Here is a 17367-nt window from a genome sequence, read left to right as displayed (position 1 = left end):
TGTACTTTTTCCACTACTGTGTGTGTGTGTGTGTGTGTGTTGTGTGTTGTGTGTGTGTGTATGTGTGTGTGTATTAGACAGGTAAGTAGACATTCATTGCAACACCTTAACTTTCTGACAGACATGTTTGCCACAATGCAAAACTCTCAACACTTACACACTCTGGCGCACACACACACTCACACATGCATACACAGGTGTACATGGTGCTGCTAGAGCCATTTGTTGAGTGACAGGCTGTTTGGAGTTGGGGTGAGGGTGAGGTGGAGAGAGGCACAAGTGGAGAGGGGAGGCAGAGGTGTGGAGGTGAAGACAAGCTGGACGTTCAGAGACAGACTGTCTTTGTGCCCGAGGCACGGTGTGTGGATGCATGTGTGACTAGGCAGAGCAGCTCCACAGAGATTTGTGTGTGTGTGTGTGTGTGTGTGTGGAGGGCGGGTGAGTTAGCTACAGTATCCTCTGCTCCCAGGTCTCAGCTGCGGTGTAATTGATTAGATGAATTAGTATAAAATGTAGAATTAAACTCCATGAATAGGGTCATACGTTATCCAGCATTGTGTGTGTCTGTGTAAGCAGATGTGTGATTGGAATGAAATATGAAATTAGTCATGATGAATAGCACCATATGCGTGCATGTAATTGAATTACCCAACCTGTGTTCGGGGTGCTGGCATAAATGAAATGTTCACCTAGTGTGCTTCATCCTGCAGAGGCGTGGCAGCAGGTCAATCAGAGAGCTAGTTTTAACTATCAGTACACTTTTTTTGATTGTTGTTTAATTCCTGTCCCATTATTTGATGCACAGGATACACAGCTACGTGGAAAATTAGGGAGACACAAGCCTAAAATGTCTTAGAAAGGTGTTGGGCCACCGTGATGACAAAATTTTCAACATTTCTGGACCTCGGTTGGAGGCCTGAAAACTATCCTTCGATATTTACGGACCATCACTGTAAATCATGTAGTCATGGAAGCGCTGTTTAAATGGTAAATGAACTGCACTTGTGTAGCGCTTTTTCACTCATTCACACACAGTCACACACTGGTGGTGGAGGTTACCATACATGGTGCCACTTGCTACTCAGTAACCATTCACACACACTCACAAACCTATGGAACAGCCATCGGGAGCAATTTGGGATTCAGTATCTTGGCCAAGGATACTTCGACATGTGGACTGGAGGAGCCGGGGATCGAACTCCTGATCTTCCGATTGAGCCACAGTCGCCCCCATTTGGCACATTGGTCCAAAATCTCCCTTATTATAACTTTTACTCCATTACAATTGAGAGATCAAATTTATTGTATTTTACGATGTTTGATGTTGACATCTTGTGCTGTCACAAGCATGAGCCTCTCGTCCATGAGTAAATGCACCTTTTTGCGCAGTGATGGTGTAGTTCGGTATATAGCAAATAGTTGATCCATGAAACTGCTCACAACAAGATCTTTGGATTATCTTGAGTGAGCGAGGCATAATTTCTAGAAAGAGACATTACTGTTTAATTCTGACAACACATTCTTATCCCAGGTCAATACTGACGAATTGTCATGCTCCCTCTGAGTGTTACAGCGATGTGAAGGCGAAAGATCTGAAACACACTGCAACATGTGGTTAATGTTGTGAAACATTTTTAGGCAACAAAACGACTTGGTTAGTTTTAGAAAAAAGTTTATGTTTTGGATTAAAATAAGAACATAACGTGATGTTAACATGCCGCATGAGTGACATCAGTGCAAGGATGTTCTCGCTTGCTCTTTAAACGACATCAGTTGCTCTCGGCATCAGGTATTACCATGGATACGTTTACAGTGGAGTTAGCTGATTGCGTCTCATAAAGACGCCGAAAGCTTCCTTCAGCGTCGATACCACACACCAAGGGGTATGACAAAACAGTTTGACGCCCTGAAGAATGGCTGTATTTTTTGGTGATTTGAACACCACAAGCCGGGTGCCACCTAGTTTCATTACATTAGAGAGGTAGACATCTCTATGGCTGATATCTCCAACACTCAGCAGCTCACACCAAAACAATCTAGACAGATAAATAACACTACAAGTAAGAGGAAAAATATGTATTTTTGACTTTGGTTGAACTGTCCCTGTAAAACTTCCTTCAAAACTTTCCTTTAATATCACCTGTCTGTTTGTTTACTTCCTTCAGGCCTAGTCTTAAGGTACAAACTTTATATACACTGTACAAATACACATATATACACTAAAATCCAACATCTGACCAGATTTCCTGACTCACGGACACACAGGCACACACAGACTTCCTCAGTGGTGAGATCAGAGGCTTCTGGCACAAACAGGAAGCTAATATAATCTAATATCAGAGCCTGTTTGAGTTGCACACATCATCTCCTCTGGCCACACTTACTGTCAAATCCTCATGAGCTTTATAGTGACTGTGTGTGTTTATTTTACTGACACAATCAGCTGGGAACGAGTGGCCATGACTAAACTTATGGCCAGCAGTGATGTGAGTGTACATACTGTGGTTGAGTCATGTTAGGGTGAAACTATCCGGCTATGACACACGGCACATAAAATATCAGCCACAGAGAAGCTCTGTTTGCTGCATAGCAGTCACGGTTACGGAGACACACACACTCACACACACATATAGTATGCACATACTGTACACTTGCAAACAAGTTAAGCCAGGATGGCACACTCTGGCAGACTGCAGAAGAGGATTATAGCTCTGCACACACACAAGCACACCTTCAACACACTTTCTTGACAGGATACAAGCTGAGCATTAAAAGAGCAGAGACACTGTAAATATGCACATTAAAAATTATCTACAATTGTAGATGCGTCGGTGCTTTCTTTGAAGCCTGCCCAACTCTATAACCTTGAGAGGAGAAAAGGCAGTTTGGATTAGGTTCAACTTATTTGCAATAAAAGGTTTAAATGCATTTCAACAGCCTCCAGAAAGTGGGTGTGAAGTTATTCATTTATGAATTATAGCTGTAGGTGGAGGGAACAATAGCGATAGCAAAGGTACAGGCTGTTTTACATTATTGGCAGTGTCTTGTCATTATCTCTTGAGGGTGTTTACATTGTTGGCTCACCTTGTGCCTTCTGCAGTTTTGTTCTTTTAACTGTACAGATATACTGCTGTTACAGTTTGAACTGCATGTGTGTTATGTTTGGACTGCTTCCTGTCACAGTTGCTCCTTTCACATTGTGTTCTGTTTCTGTTCTCTATTGTGGGCTTTTTTTTTTTTTTTTTCCAATAAAGTAAGCGGAGAAACAAACTTATCTTATGAAATCCACAGAGGGAAAGTTGGTATGCAGCTCCTTCCAAGTGCAACATAATTATTTGGAATTAAGTTAAAAGTGTGATGTTTATAAGTCCTACAGGGTTTCATCAGAAAACATAAAACGAGAAATCAAACATGGAGTTAGCCGTGCAATAGAGAACATACCAGCCAATTAATAACATTTCTCCCACAAAGTATTTGCAGCTCATTTGGTCAGTGGATCAAAGAAATCAAAGGCTCCGTGAAGCAGATTAAAATCACAGCGGTGAGAAGAACTCGTCCTGCATTAAAAGCTATGACGAGTGCCAAGAGAAACTCCTCAGGTTGTAGTTTGTTTTTTTCAAGCTCAAAATTTGCATTATGACTTCTAAAATAAATACAGAAATGTGTTTAATTTTCACTAAAATAATGCGGTTCTTATAGTTGTGTTGGTTTGTTTTGCAGAAAACAGTGTAAAAACTGTTTTATATGTACATATAATGCTGGATTGCATTACAGAAAAAAGCTTAAAGTCTTCCTCACCATACAACCAATCATAAATCATGTTTTCTGATCAGCTCTGGAATAACAGGCATGACAGCTTTATTTGTAGAGCACATTTCATTTAACAGAAATCCAATATGCTTTACATTTTTAAAAAAGGAACATATATCAAGTATATGCCATGCAATGACATAACAATGAAACATCTATGAATACACACCCATAACCTTAACACATGCGCACATTGTTTAAAAGCTGTTCATAGGTCTGAGAAAACAGGAAGGTTTTTAAACAAGCTTTAAGTGTAGATACAGTTCTTATAGATGATTACAGCTCATCAGGTAAAGCACTCCAGTGAGCAGGTCCACAGTAATCTAAAGCACCTTTACAAGCTCCCGATCATATTCTGGTCACAACCAAAAAAAAAAATATTACATACTGCCTGAAGATCTGAGTGGTCTGATGGGGGGTTTAGTCAATGAACAGGTCAGAAATATACAGAGGAGCTGAGTTGAAGCATTTCTATTAAATGTTTTGATAATCCAGTGAATAGAGCACCGCAGTATCTGTTTAAAATGAATACATGAACCAGTTTCTCAGAAGCTGTTTGTGATCTGAATCTTTTTTTACTTTCGATACATATCTTAGGTGGTAGAATGATGACCTTGTAATATTTGATATGTGATTTTGGAAAAAAGGCAACTTGAATGATGTTGAGCTGATACATTTTATAGTGTCGGACCAACTTTTTATATCAGAATAAGTTGAGACAACACATTGCATTGTGCAGTTAAAACCTTGAAATATACTTACTGAATGAACACATGGATTCATGTTGAGACAACTATTTGGTTAAAGGTTAAAGTTGGCTCAACTTGAATCTATAAAGTCGTGCTGACCTGCCTTTGCATATAGAGAGAATATAGAGAAATATAGAACCAACAAGAAGAACAAACAAGAAGACCTTGGTAAGAAAACAGCCTACTACAATATAGGTTTTTTACTATTTATAGCCATGTCATTGTAGCCATTTTCAAAATATTAAGTTTTATTATTATTTAGAATACTCTCAGATTATCAAGCAGACTAGAATAATATCTAATGCAGTAACTTATTCATTTCGTTAAGTTAAGCATTTAATGTTTATTCAACACAGTATCATGGGTGCTAAAATATGTAAAGAGTATGGGATTAATATTAAATATTCATCTTTGTTTTCAGTGCCTTTTTTTTTTTTGCTTTTTAACTATTTTTTCCGCTTTGTTTTTGACCTACTCACTGTCTTAAAACATGATTATATTGTTCTGCATTTTGGATGATGTAGATATTCTGTAATTTATTTCTCTCTGACAAACAAATTCCCAAGAAAATGATTCGTGACAGTGTGGGTGTATCTGTCTTTGAATTAATGCCACTGTAAAAAAAAAACTGTTGCAGGTCGTAAAATTAATTTACATATCAACCGCTGGTTCTCACCGCAACCTTTTGTTTATCACAGCTGCTTTCTCAGGCAGCTAGATATGTTTCCTTCTGTAGTTCGGGTAAAGGAATTATTATTATTACTATTATTATTATTGGTAGGCCTACAATTATTACTGAATAGGAAAGAAAAAAAGGAGCACTCAGAAATCTGGTGATTTCTAGGAAGCTGTGGTTTGTCTTGATCAGCTTTCACTCTGCCAAATAAAATACCTTGGCAGCACTACATCGGAAACCCATTATTCTCCTCGGTATACACAGTGATTTAATGGCATCTTACCAGCGTTTTACAACTTTTATCTCCGACCTCTTCATTATTTTGTGGACTGGGAGAGAGGGAGAGAGAGAGAGTTGTGGGAGGCGGGTTTTCCGCCAGCAGGGTTTGGTTGATTCTCTATTGATTTGTTGGAGGAGCAGAGGAGGAGGAGGAGAAAGTGAAAGGGGAGGAGTGGAGGAGAAACCCCGGCCTGGTGGGGAAGGGAGAGATGTGATTGTGCGTGTTTGGGGACGAGAGCGGAGAGCACAGGGTGATCACAATCAAGGCGAAAGTCCAACCGCGGAGGGAGCGCACTTAAAATCACGTGGGGGGTGTGGATTTATACAGGGGGGAAAGTAAAAGTGTCGTCGGAGTGACTTCTCCTTGCACTTTGTTTTCCTCCTCTCTTTGCCTTTCAACCCCCCTCCGCCCTGCATTCCGCGGAGCAGCTGTGTTTTAATGCCCCTGCGCACCCGAGGAGGAGAGGAAGGAGAGAAGAGTGAGGAAGAAGAGGAAGAAGAAGAAGAAGAAGAAAAAGAAGAAGTCAGAAGGCCTGGACACCACCCCTCCTCGCCCTTTGGAGGTCTGTCCACTCTCCCCTCCTGGCCCTGCATGGACGGGGATGGGCAGAGCCGGATGCTGTTGCCGCGGGGCTGAGCGCCTCGCCTCCCCGTCTCTGGTGCGCCGCTTCCGGCCACTGCTGCTGCTGATCATCGCTCTCTGCTGCGGTGCTCACATAGGTAACTAACTACACTCCAACACTGCAACAACTAGTGTGCCTCTCGGTCACGCTCCCAACTAATCTGTGATTTCACGCACTTTGTTATCCAATTTCGCACTAATTGCTGCGCGCTGCACAAACTACAACCACAGTGACAACATTTATTTTCAGTCCTTTGCAGTTAATCGCGATCAGATAGTTAATTATTAGTTATTAATTGTTTGTAATCATTGCGTGGCCGATCCTTGTGTAGGGCGCAGTGCTGCCTGACAATGGCTCTCTCTCCAGCGGCAGTGCAGCAGTCTGAGCACGGATCGAGTTTCTCCTCCTCTCTCCTGGGCCGTCATTCTCCTGTCTGCCCCTTAATAGCTCGTGGAGGAGGGGAAGAGAAGGGAAGAGAGGGTGACTATCTCTCCTTTACTCAGAGCAATGCTGAAACAGTCTATCCGAGTGTAAATCTGATCATGAAAAGTTAAGATCAGGGCTGTCCTGTGTTGTAAATCTGACTAAACATATTGGGGAGCACAGTTAATGCTCAGTTGCATGGTGCAAATTAGTAAAATGCATCCTAATAGATAGTATTAAAGTGATTAAAGTTGCACAATGTAAAGGAAAAAGCTTCTCTGAGCATCAGTGTGTCAGAATTTGTGCTTGTTCAACTTGTAATAATCACCAAATGCTTAAAAACTTAAACCTCACAGCCTGTGCCGCATGCTGGACAGAAGAGGAAAACTAAAGAATTAAACAAAAGAAAAGTCTGTTCACTGAAAGCCAAAGGTTAACAAGACTGAAACATAGCATGATCCCTTCTCTGCGGAGGTCATGATCTGCTAACATTGCTTGTTGGTTTTAAATTCATCATCACAGATGCATTATTCATATGCTGCAAAAAGCTGTATAATGTCCTCTTTCCAGGAACCAGCTTTTTTGGGGGGCAGAGTCTCTGTGTGTTGCTGTGTGTGCAGGGGGTCGGCTGTTGTGGCGGCTGTCTGTTGAGCAGTCACACCTCCAGTAATTAGTTTAACACGGCTCAGGCAGCAGGACAAAACCGCCTCTGCACACAGCCTGGTGGGAACAGAAAGACCCACTTCACATTAAAGACCCTCTTGGCACCTTCTGCTACACGTGCGTCACCTGGAAAGAATGTGTATTATTTTAGTGTGTTGTTGTTTTATTTGTTAAAACTTGTACATTTGAAGGCATTTAGACATATTTCTTTGTCGCCTCGGCCGTCAGCCTCGTGTGTCTGTTTAGACGTTGAGGCAGGAATGTCTGAGTTGTTGTTCGCACTCCTGAGTGTCTGGTCGAGAGAGAGAAGGAGTGCATGCTGTAGTGAGCTCCTGTAAAGCTTTGTATCTCTAAGCTTGGAGGAGCTGTTTGTGTGATTTGAGCTCAGTGTGTGTGTGTGTGTGTGTGTGTGTGAGAGAGAGTGCACACAACAAGGTGATCAATAAGCACTTCACAAGCCATTCCCTCGGCTGAGAGATGATCCCAGTAGATCCTTTTCTGATCTCCGGAGATCAGAGAAGTTGGAGGCTGTCGGATGGGGAGACAAAGAATCGCTAAACTGAGCCGGAGAGATTCAGCTGGGGGATCTTTTGACCTCTGTCTGATGGTGGAGAGGGTGCCTCAGGATGCGGGGGAAAGAGGCCGGCCAGGGAATCAGACTGAGAGGGCTGAGGGCTGAAAACAGAATATAATATCAGAGGAGTGCTGATGGAGGGAAATGATTTGAGCTGGAAAAAAAAATCTAACAACAGATGAGGCTTGAGAGAAAAGACGAGATGAGACCTGGGAGGAGGGGTAGGAGTGAAAAAGAGTGGTTAATATTGTGGTAGGACATGGAAGGAGTGCTGTGGGCATTGCAGGCTGTTTTATTGTGTCTGTATTAGATACTCACCCCAGGGGATGAAACAAACCAAGCTCTGGACGTGTTGAACGGCATCAGCTCCTTACACGAGGAGTTCTTTATTCTCTTCTTAACTATATTTTCAAGTCAATTCAGTATTCATCACATCGACTCGACGTACCACAAATTGCTTATTTATATGCATAGATTGGATTTTCTTTTGAAAATACAGCTGCGCGTGCTTAGAAAGGACGCTTAGGAGGACAGCTTCACAAAGAGGGAGATCACTGGAAGCCTTGAGGAGCAAGAATATGGAAAATTGTGCTTTAATATTGTTAATCAGCACATGAAAATCCTCTTTCTTTGCAGCAGGGGCGTGAAACTTCAGCAGATGCTTGTCATCAGAGAGGTTTTAACCTTTTATAAAAGTCAGTGGTTTGAACCCGAGTCCTTCAGTTACAGTGTCGTCTCTCTTCTCTTTTACGTCACCCTGCTGGGAAAATGTCAGTGAATGAGTGCTTTTGTGTGTTTTTAGAGCAGCTCATGATTCTGATACCCCTCCGAAAGAGAATAAACCCACCCTGATTAGATTGGGTATTTAGGTACTGCAGGGCAGATAGGAGGGAAAGAGGGAGGCTGTTGGTGCGCCAGTCAAAGACACAATGTGTCCTCAGTACTCAGACCGTCTGTACAGTGGTGGTTGGCATGGAAGGCAGCCTGTGTATGTGTATGTGTGTGTGTGTGTGTGTGTGTGTGTGTGTGCGTGTGTCTGTGGGTTGGTGTCAGTATTTAACAGGCAGGAGAGAGATTCTGAAGCGTGGTGTGAGCGGGGGTCCGTACCTGCACCTTGGTTTACTAAAACTCAGAGCACTACTGCCCCCAAATGGTGGCGCCCGACTCCGTCATGTCCCAAAATCAAATAAATGTGCAAAGAAGAGCTGGAATGTGCTGTTTGCTTGTGTGTGTCAGTGGTTGTGAAGTGATGGTGTGACATTAAGGGAATCTGCTGATTTCAGTGCACACCACGGTCTCCCTGCTTTCTGCTTGGCCATTAGGAGATCATACCACCATCTGATGATCACTGACTGTGTGCGTTTAACAGAAGCATTCTTTCTGAGATAGCTATTTGTGTGCATGTGTGTGTGTGTGTGTGTGTGTGTGTGTGTGTGTGTGTGTGTGTGTGTGTGTGTGTGTGTGTGTGCAGCTGCCCATACACTGCAGAGCCTCTCTGGTCTAATCTAATAGGAGCACGCTGTGACTGATGCATTAGGTCTGGTCTCTAATCTCTCTCTGGCTCTAACTCCCTCTCTCTCTCTGATGATCTATGATATAAAAGGCTGGTTTGACCCTTGTTACATTCAGAAATATAGCAACTGATAAAACATCAGGGACAATTCCGACCAAGAAATTTGTTCCTGACGGGTATACGGGGACAGAATGATCAGTCTTTTGGATGCATTTCCTTATTTCAGCTTGCTCATCGCTGTAAACATTAAAGTGACAGTAAGTATAAAAGTTAAATGTAATAAACAGCGGTGGGAGCAAGTCGTTCTTTTGCAAGTCTCAAGTAAGCGTCACACACTCTGGCTCCAAGTGCGTTTCTTTTATTTTGATGATGTGTCAGCCTCTGGGCCGTCTTGAAGTGTGTGACACTTGTTTTCTACTATAGAGTCTACTGCCAGTGATCAGCACCTCATTATAATTCTTGGTGTGCATTACTTTTACATTTTAAGTCCCAAGTAAGTGTCAAATCTTTGCTCTCAAGTCCCAAGTCAAGACGGGCAAGTCCCAGGTCTTAAACTTAGAGTTTCGAGTCCTGAACAAGTCACAGTGTGCTCTCCACCAAATGTACTGACATTTATAAACAGAGTAATTATACATTGAATTTACAAAAATTTTTTAAAACTTTTTAAAATGTGGCTATATTTATTTGTTAAAGAAAGTCTGTTAAAACATTCTCCAGTTGTTAAGATAATATTAGCTAAGCATTAGCTCGCTAACTATGTTAATATTAGCCTTAACTTACAGTTTTTTTATGCAACTTCAAATATTATACAAAATTGGAAGCTGTTGCGTTTCTATCTTTATTTTTCAACATACACGTTTTGCATACTGCAGTTCATTTTTTGTTGACCACTGAGCAATTTTTCTACAGAAATGAATTATCTTTGGTGTCGCGTTTTCCAGCTGGCGCTCTGTAACGTAACGTAGGTTCTTCATGGTTCTCTCCTGTGACTTGATTGGATGCTGTCAGATTGGTTCAAACAAAGTGGATCTGAGGAATTAAGTGATGACTTGCGGGGAAGGAATAGAATAGCATTAAAATTAGCTGATTCAAAACATGAAGGGAAATGAATTCTTTCGTGGCACATTTTTTAAATCACATACTTTGTAATCTTTGGACTCAGTCGAAGGTATCAAGTGTTTTCAAGTCAAAAGGCTCAAGTTCAAGTGAAGTCACGAGTCATTCGTGTGTAAGCAATGAAAAATGAAGCCAACATTAAGTGCAGTTCCTCTAATGTCCACTTGAGGCTGGCTCCAGAAACCAGTAAATCCCCATAAACCCCCGTGTTAAAATGGCCAACTTTACAGCAGAAATAAACATGTTTACAGCCTGGTACAAAAAAATGGTTTTGGTCTCTATAGCTAATATCCCCTTCACGACAACTGTAAAGGGGGTGAATATTTCGATAACTCACCCATTTACATTTTATTAAGGCTTAAACTTACGCATAATTAAGCATTGGCTGCGTCAAGTGACAGGCTGTCTGCCGATAGTGTACTTGGCTTCTCAGTCAGATCCACTCCTCGCTCCTCCGCAGTGCCAGCCTCTTGCCCAGATATGGTCCCTTCTGGTTCCAAAAAAACAAGATGGCGACGGCCATAATGCCAAACTCATGGCTTCAGAACAGAAGTCCATAAACCAGTGGGTGACGTCACAGTAGCCACGTCCATTATTGTTACAGTCTATGTGTGAAAGTCCAACTTAAGTTGCAAGTCTTGTTTTGATTTTGTGGAGTTGACTCTTAAGTCATCAAATTTGTGACTCCAGTCTGGCTCAAGTCCAAGTCATGTGACTTGCCTACACACCTCTGCCGATAAAGGTACAGTTTGGTTTGTGCATTTTCTCTGCTGAAGTTACACTGGATCACAAATACAAAACCTTTAAAAATGACCACAGAGTTTAATCTTTTCTGACACAGTCATAGGAAAAATGATGGTGTGTTAGTCTACATAGAGCACCTTGTGTTGTCTTGCTCTTTAACACTGTATGTGTTATGTGCTCCTTGGCCATATAAGCACTATTATCTCACTCCTTGTGGGAAAAAAAGTCTTTTATCTTTCCTATCTGGCTGCTCTTTGGTTTATTACCCTTCAGGTGTGTTAAACTCACAAAGCGGCACTACTGATTAATCAAGACTTTAACCAGCAGGCGGTTCTTTGTCCAGTTTTATTAGGTTGGATTGTAACTGACTGGTATCACTGTGGATTTAACTTCAAAGTGACCTCAGTTCTGTGTGCACATCTTGCCTCCAGTTAAATTCAGCTCTCAGTGTAGCACAAACCCACATTTACAGATATGTGATAATCTCTAAGGCTGTTTGAGCTGGTCACTGTAACTCTTCTTTTACATATTGCTAACAATATTTCTGCATCTCTCTCCAGGTCAGTGCCAGGTGGCCACCCCTCAGTGCCGTATCCAGAAGTGCACCACTGACTTCGTCTCCCTGACCTCCCACCTGACGCCGGCCGTGGATGGCTTTCACATTGAGTTTTGCAAGGCTTTACGCGCATACTCGGCCTGCACCCAGAGGACAGCCAAGTCCTGCCGGGGGAACCTGGTCTTCCATTCAGCCGTGCTGGGCATCTCCGATCTCATGAGCCAGAGGAATTGCTCCAGAGATGGGCCCACGTCCTCCACGCACCCCGAGGTCCAGCACGAGCCCTGCAACTACCACAGTCGCACCCAACACGCCCACGCGCACCCCCACGCGCATGCACACACGCACTCCCACACTCACGGCCACGGCCACTCTCGCCCTGTCTACCTGTTTTGCGGGCTGTTCGGGGACCCACACCTGAGGACGTTTAAGGACAGCTTCCAGACTTGCAAGGTGGAGGGGGCGTGGCCTCTCATCGATAATGACTATCTGTCGGTGCAGGTCACTAATGTTCCGGTGGTACCTGGCTCCAGTGCCACGGCAACCAATAAGGTGAGAAGGGAATTTTCATAAAAGGGGAAGCAGAGAGAAATGAGCAGTGGTGTAACTAAGTACATTTAATCAAATACTGTACTTAAGGACACATTTCAGGTACTTTTACTTTACTTGAGTACTTGACTACAGTTATTTGATAACTTAAGTTACTAGTTACATTATAAATTCAGATTTTTGGACAGAGTGCAGATGACTTGATTAGTCGATTGATTTGAATAGGAACTGGTAACTATTCTGAGAGTCGTTTAAGTCATTTTTAAGTACTTTAATTTTTAATATATTAATACATTTTCCTTGCTACTCTTATATGCTACTTATATGTTACTTAAGTAACATTTTCAATGCAGGTCTTTTACTGGTACTTTTACTTAAGTAAAGGATCTAAGTATCTTACCCGCCACTGGAAATTGGCTTTTGGGGTCTAATTTGTTGCTGTTAAGGCTGGAAGAGTTCCTTAAGTGAGAGCAGCTGGTGTAATCCAATTTATTTGTGTGTGTTTGTGTGTGTGTGTGTGTGTGTGAGAGAGAGAGAGAGAGAGAGAGAGAGAGAGAGAGAGAGAAGCATGTTCTGTAGTGACCTCGAAGTTGCTCTACTTCTCTGCATCTTTCTATGTCGTTTTGTGTGTCTCTCGCTCCCGTAGACTCACACCTGTGAGTCTCCGACAAGCAGCCTGATCTTGTGACTATCTCTTGTGACTGTAGCAGTGTTGGAAACCTAACTTGGTTAATGGCTGACCTCTAATAACATGGAATGAGACGTGTGAAAGGACCCACTGTTTACTCGCATGTGTTTGCAAGTACTGGTGTGTGTGTCTCATAAGTGGCACTCCTTGCACTCAGCTTGAGGCACTGTGTGTGTTAAGGGTCCTTATCCCTTTTATGACAAAAAGACACACTCACAAACACGCAGCACCAAATGGATGGCGAGCCACACAAGGTGATCTTTGTGGTGTTAAAGAAGCTTTGTTGATATTTCCCCCGATGATCTGCCCTCTCTAGCTTAGTCGATAGCTTTAATTATTAAAACACATACACACCCATGCATACACTTAGTCATGCACACGCTGACAGAAACACACACACATTAAGCAAATAGTGGTGTTGCTACACCGTGGAGCTGAAGGTTTGACCTTGTGTCAGAGGTGGGGCAAGTTATTAGTCACGATTATTAGGGACACACTCTCTCTCTCACACACACACACTCCCACACGCACATTAACAGTCCTCCAGGCTTAATGGCCTGCCAGGCCTCATTCCTCACGGCTGTCATGTGAACAAAGCAGCCATTCACCGGAACTATGATGCTAGTGCTAACCGTAATGCTCACACCACACCCTGTATCCACCACTGCTTCCACTCACCACTGAGCCCTGTGTGTTTTTATGTGTGTGTGTGTGTGTGTGTGTGTGCGTGTGTCAGCATGTTTGCATAGCTGTGTCAAATTACAACTTGTTAAAAAGTCATTTAGTCATTTTCAAATGTAGCGTGATGAGAGTCAGCAACCTGTGTAATGGGTGAATGTTAATATTTGTACGTGTATGTTTGTGTGTGTGTGTGTGTGTGTGTGTGTGTGAGCGAGAGAAAGACCATTTACCTGATCTCCAGGCCTGCAGCCATTGATCATTTTCATTTTCAATTTATCCAGTCATTTTTTCTCCATTAATTGATGTGGGTGTAGGAAAATATCAATACACTTAAGTATCACAATATTATGTTTTACTGTATCAATTCATAAAAACACTGCATACATTTTTTATGAATAGTTTACATGCAAAAATTTGTGGCAGTGGTTCATTTTGTGTTTTGTTCAAACCCTCGACTGTTTCTCTTAATTAATGAATCGATTAATCAACTAATTGTTGCGGCTCTGCAGTATATTGACTCATTGTTTCAGCTCTACTCATCTGCTTGATGAAAATTGTGTTTGTTTTGTATCTCGTGAGTTGACTTTGTGACTGTGAACTGTATAATAGTCATTGTTTTTCTTTGAACTTAAACTTAAATGTCTTGAATTTTCCTGATGTTACTAAACTCTCTCCCTCTCTGTAGATCACAATCATCTTCAAGCCCTATGAGGGTTGTACTGACCAGAGGGTCTACCAGGCCGTCACAGACAACCTCCCTGCTGCCTTTGATGATGGAACCGTGAGCAGCGGAGACCCCATCCACATTTCCTCCGGTGCAGAAGGTGCAACTGGGAAGGTCCGGGCTCTGTGGATCTCTGAGCGCAGCCCGGGGCGCCATGTGGAGCTGCACGCTGGCTACATTGGTGTAACTGTAATTGTTCGCCAGCTGGGCCGCTACCTGACCCTGGCAGTGCGAATCCCAGAAGAGCTGGCTCAGGCCTACGATGCCACCCAGGACCTGCAGCTCTGTCTGAACGGTTGCCCCGGAGGAGAACGCATCGACCAGGCGGGGCACCTTCCCCTGCCCCTCTCCCCTCCCGCGCTCGGCCTACAGCTGCAGCAGCTGCGTCGGCCCAGCTACTCCTCACAGACACAAGCATCCCCCTACGGTGTCACGCAGGTTTTCAGTGTGGAGGGGGCGAAGGACCGCTGCAGGGAGCAGCTGGAGGTGCAAGACATTTACTTCCACTCATGTGTGTTTGATCTCCTGACCACCGGGGATGCTAACTTCACAGTGGCAGCGTACAGCGCCCAAAAAGACATGGAGAGTCTCCACCCACACAGAGATAGATGGAGGATCTACCCCCGTAGCTCTGCCATCTCCACCTCACACTCTGATTGCCAGCCTATCAAACGGCTGATTGTGCTCCTGTTATGTGCTTTGAGCATGGCGTTGATGTGAGAGCGGGACTGGGAGGCTTGTGTGTGTGTGTGCACTAGAGAGAGAGTTTGTGGAGTTTTTTTGCTGAGCACTGATACTGAGCACTGATTTCTCTCTCATGTAGAGAGGAAACAGCAGGCTGGACAGTTACTGGGAACAAGCGTTTTTGGCACAGGAGATACTGGCAACACTAACTGCATCTGACCTGGCAGAATCAGCCCTCTGGGGAATAACACAGGAGATGTGATGACGGCTTTCACAATCTGTCTTCATCTTTGGATAAGACATTTGACAATGACACAAACGTACCTGTGTGGGTGAATAGAGTGTGTGGATATACACTCCAAACTGTAAATAGCTTGTCTTCAGTGCACAGTGTAATGGCGTAGAGTTTGTTTTTTTGTGTCATTTGATGTGATTTTTCTTTAATACCTCAGACAGAGGATGTTTGTTTGAACAGAAGCACTTTATTTAGTTTTTTTTTTTTTTTTTTTTTCAACAAATCCACATCAGTGTTTCTTCCTCTCACTTACTGTTCTCCACCAAAATCTCCAATGGCTCAAGTTTTGGGGATCATCTACAATTTGATTTTTTTTAATTCTTTTAAAGTAAAAGTCTGTTGAATACAAGGAGCTGCCATTTGTGTTAAAATGCATCATTCTTCCAGTAGCTGATTTGACTCAGCGTCTCATTTTAAGTCAGTCAATGTGAGTTGTTCTCTTTTGAATGTATTATTAATATTGTCACAGCAAATGCCATCAGCACTGTTTTGTTGCTGTATGAATTTGTTGTTTTTCCTCAGTCCTGATTTCAAATATGTGCGAGTGTGTGTGTGTCAGTTCTTTTTTTTAACAGTTGTTGACAAGCTAGGATTTGTTTTATTTCCTCTAAAGGTGTGTTCAGAACAAACGCAAAGTGAATTTGTGCCTGAGATTACTTGCGGAAACACAGCCACTGGAGTGCCAGCTATGCTAACAGCTGTGCTAACTAACTGGGGAAGGCCGCTAACATTTAGATTGGTGCTGACTTAGGTCTCAGAAAAGCACAACTGATTGCTGTAATCAAGTAACAAATACATATTTTCAGAACTTACCGTGTAGTCCTATGGCTTTGCTCACTTTTCTCCAACCCCTGTCCTTTTTATTTTTTTTTATGGGGGTGGGTGGGCTTTTACGCATCCAGCCCAAGGGCCCCATTGTGTTATAATCCACCTATGGCTTTCATGATTAGTGATTTTATGCACATTTTTTGCTCAAGTTGAAACATTTCAGTTTGTGTGGATGCATAGTGGCATCTGTTACAGTCTAAGGATCAACTAGTATGAAATCATGTTGCGCAAAAAATTGCTTTGTGTTTGGTCTGAACACACCTTGGGAATCACGTCAGAGGTATTCCCACCTTTTTGCCAAGAGGCTGTGACGATACCGGCTCATGTATGTTGCTCTCTGTATTCTTTGTTGTGTTAATTTGAGCCAAAGACAGATAATGTATTGTTTTAATGTACAAAGGAGATCATAACTCACCACCAAACCAGCACCCTCCTCCTCCTTCTCCTCCTCCTCCTCCTCCTCCTCCTCACACTCTCTCCTGTTTTTAAAGTTGCTACTGTAGACTGTTTTACTCCTACTGCCAGAGTTGACGAGCTGTTAATTACTGGGATACGTGTAAGATACTGGGGTGTAAACAAGACACTGCAAACCCTACCACACTGTCTGCTGAGACATATGCTTCAGCAGTGTGTGAGACATGTCAACCCTCAAGACTATGAGCCTTTTTCAGATGTAACATTCTGTATAATTATGCCCCTTTTGGTTGGCCATATCAGCTTTATCTCTGTTTTTGTTAATGTGATCCCTTACATCATGTGTGAGTGTCAGTTTGGTGAAGAGTGACTGGTCAGTGTTGAAATACTTAACTTATTTATGAACGTAGTGTCCTGTAGAGGAAGTTAAGCTCCATATTCTTGCTGTTGGATAATAATTTAAAAAAATGTCAGATGTGATTGTACTGCCACTTAGTGGTGCTCCGTTGCTATGTCAGTGTGTTACTCAAGGCGCTAAAAAAAAAAAAAAAAAAGAACATGGAGGAAAAAACTGTGTGCAAGTGTTTTATTTAAAAAAAAACAATAAAGTCAAAACAGTCCACGCTTACTTCCTGTTTATTCATGTCACATTTAACAGGAATATAAAAAAGCAAGAAAGTAAAAATGTAAAATTATGATTATTTGTAACTTGAGCCAAGTTTTCGCCACACTTGTTTTAATAAAACATGCAATTCAAGATTAAAGATTAGAGTCAGAA

At 42.5% G+C, this 17367-nt stretch overlaps 1 protein-coding gene across 1 annotated transcript; it reads left to right on the top strand.

The window, feature by feature from the left end:
* The first annotated feature begins 5678 nt into the window (after nt 1-5678).
* On the top strand, nt 5679-17346 carry rgmb (repulsive guidance molecule BMP co-receptor b). Its single transcript, XM_050051102.1, has 3 exons — nt 5679-6234; nt 11731-12278; nt 14330-17346. Exons 1-3 carry the CDS (start codon nt 6117-6119, stop codon nt 15086-15088), a joined length of 1425 nt encoding a protein of 474 aa, XP_049907059.1. The 5' UTR covers nt 5679-6116; the 3' UTR covers nt 15089-17346.
* The last annotated feature ends 21 nt before the right edge of the window (nt 17347-17367 follow it).

This window comes from Epinephelus moara, chromosome 8, assembly GCF_006386435.1.
Source record: "Epinephelus moara isolate mb chromosome 8, YSFRI_EMoa_1.0, whole genome shotgun sequence".
Classification (NCBI taxonomy): Eukaryota; Metazoa; Chordata; class Actinopteri; order Perciformes; family Serranidae; genus Epinephelus; species Epinephelus moara.
This window is presented reverse-complemented; position numbering and strand designations above follow the sequence as displayed.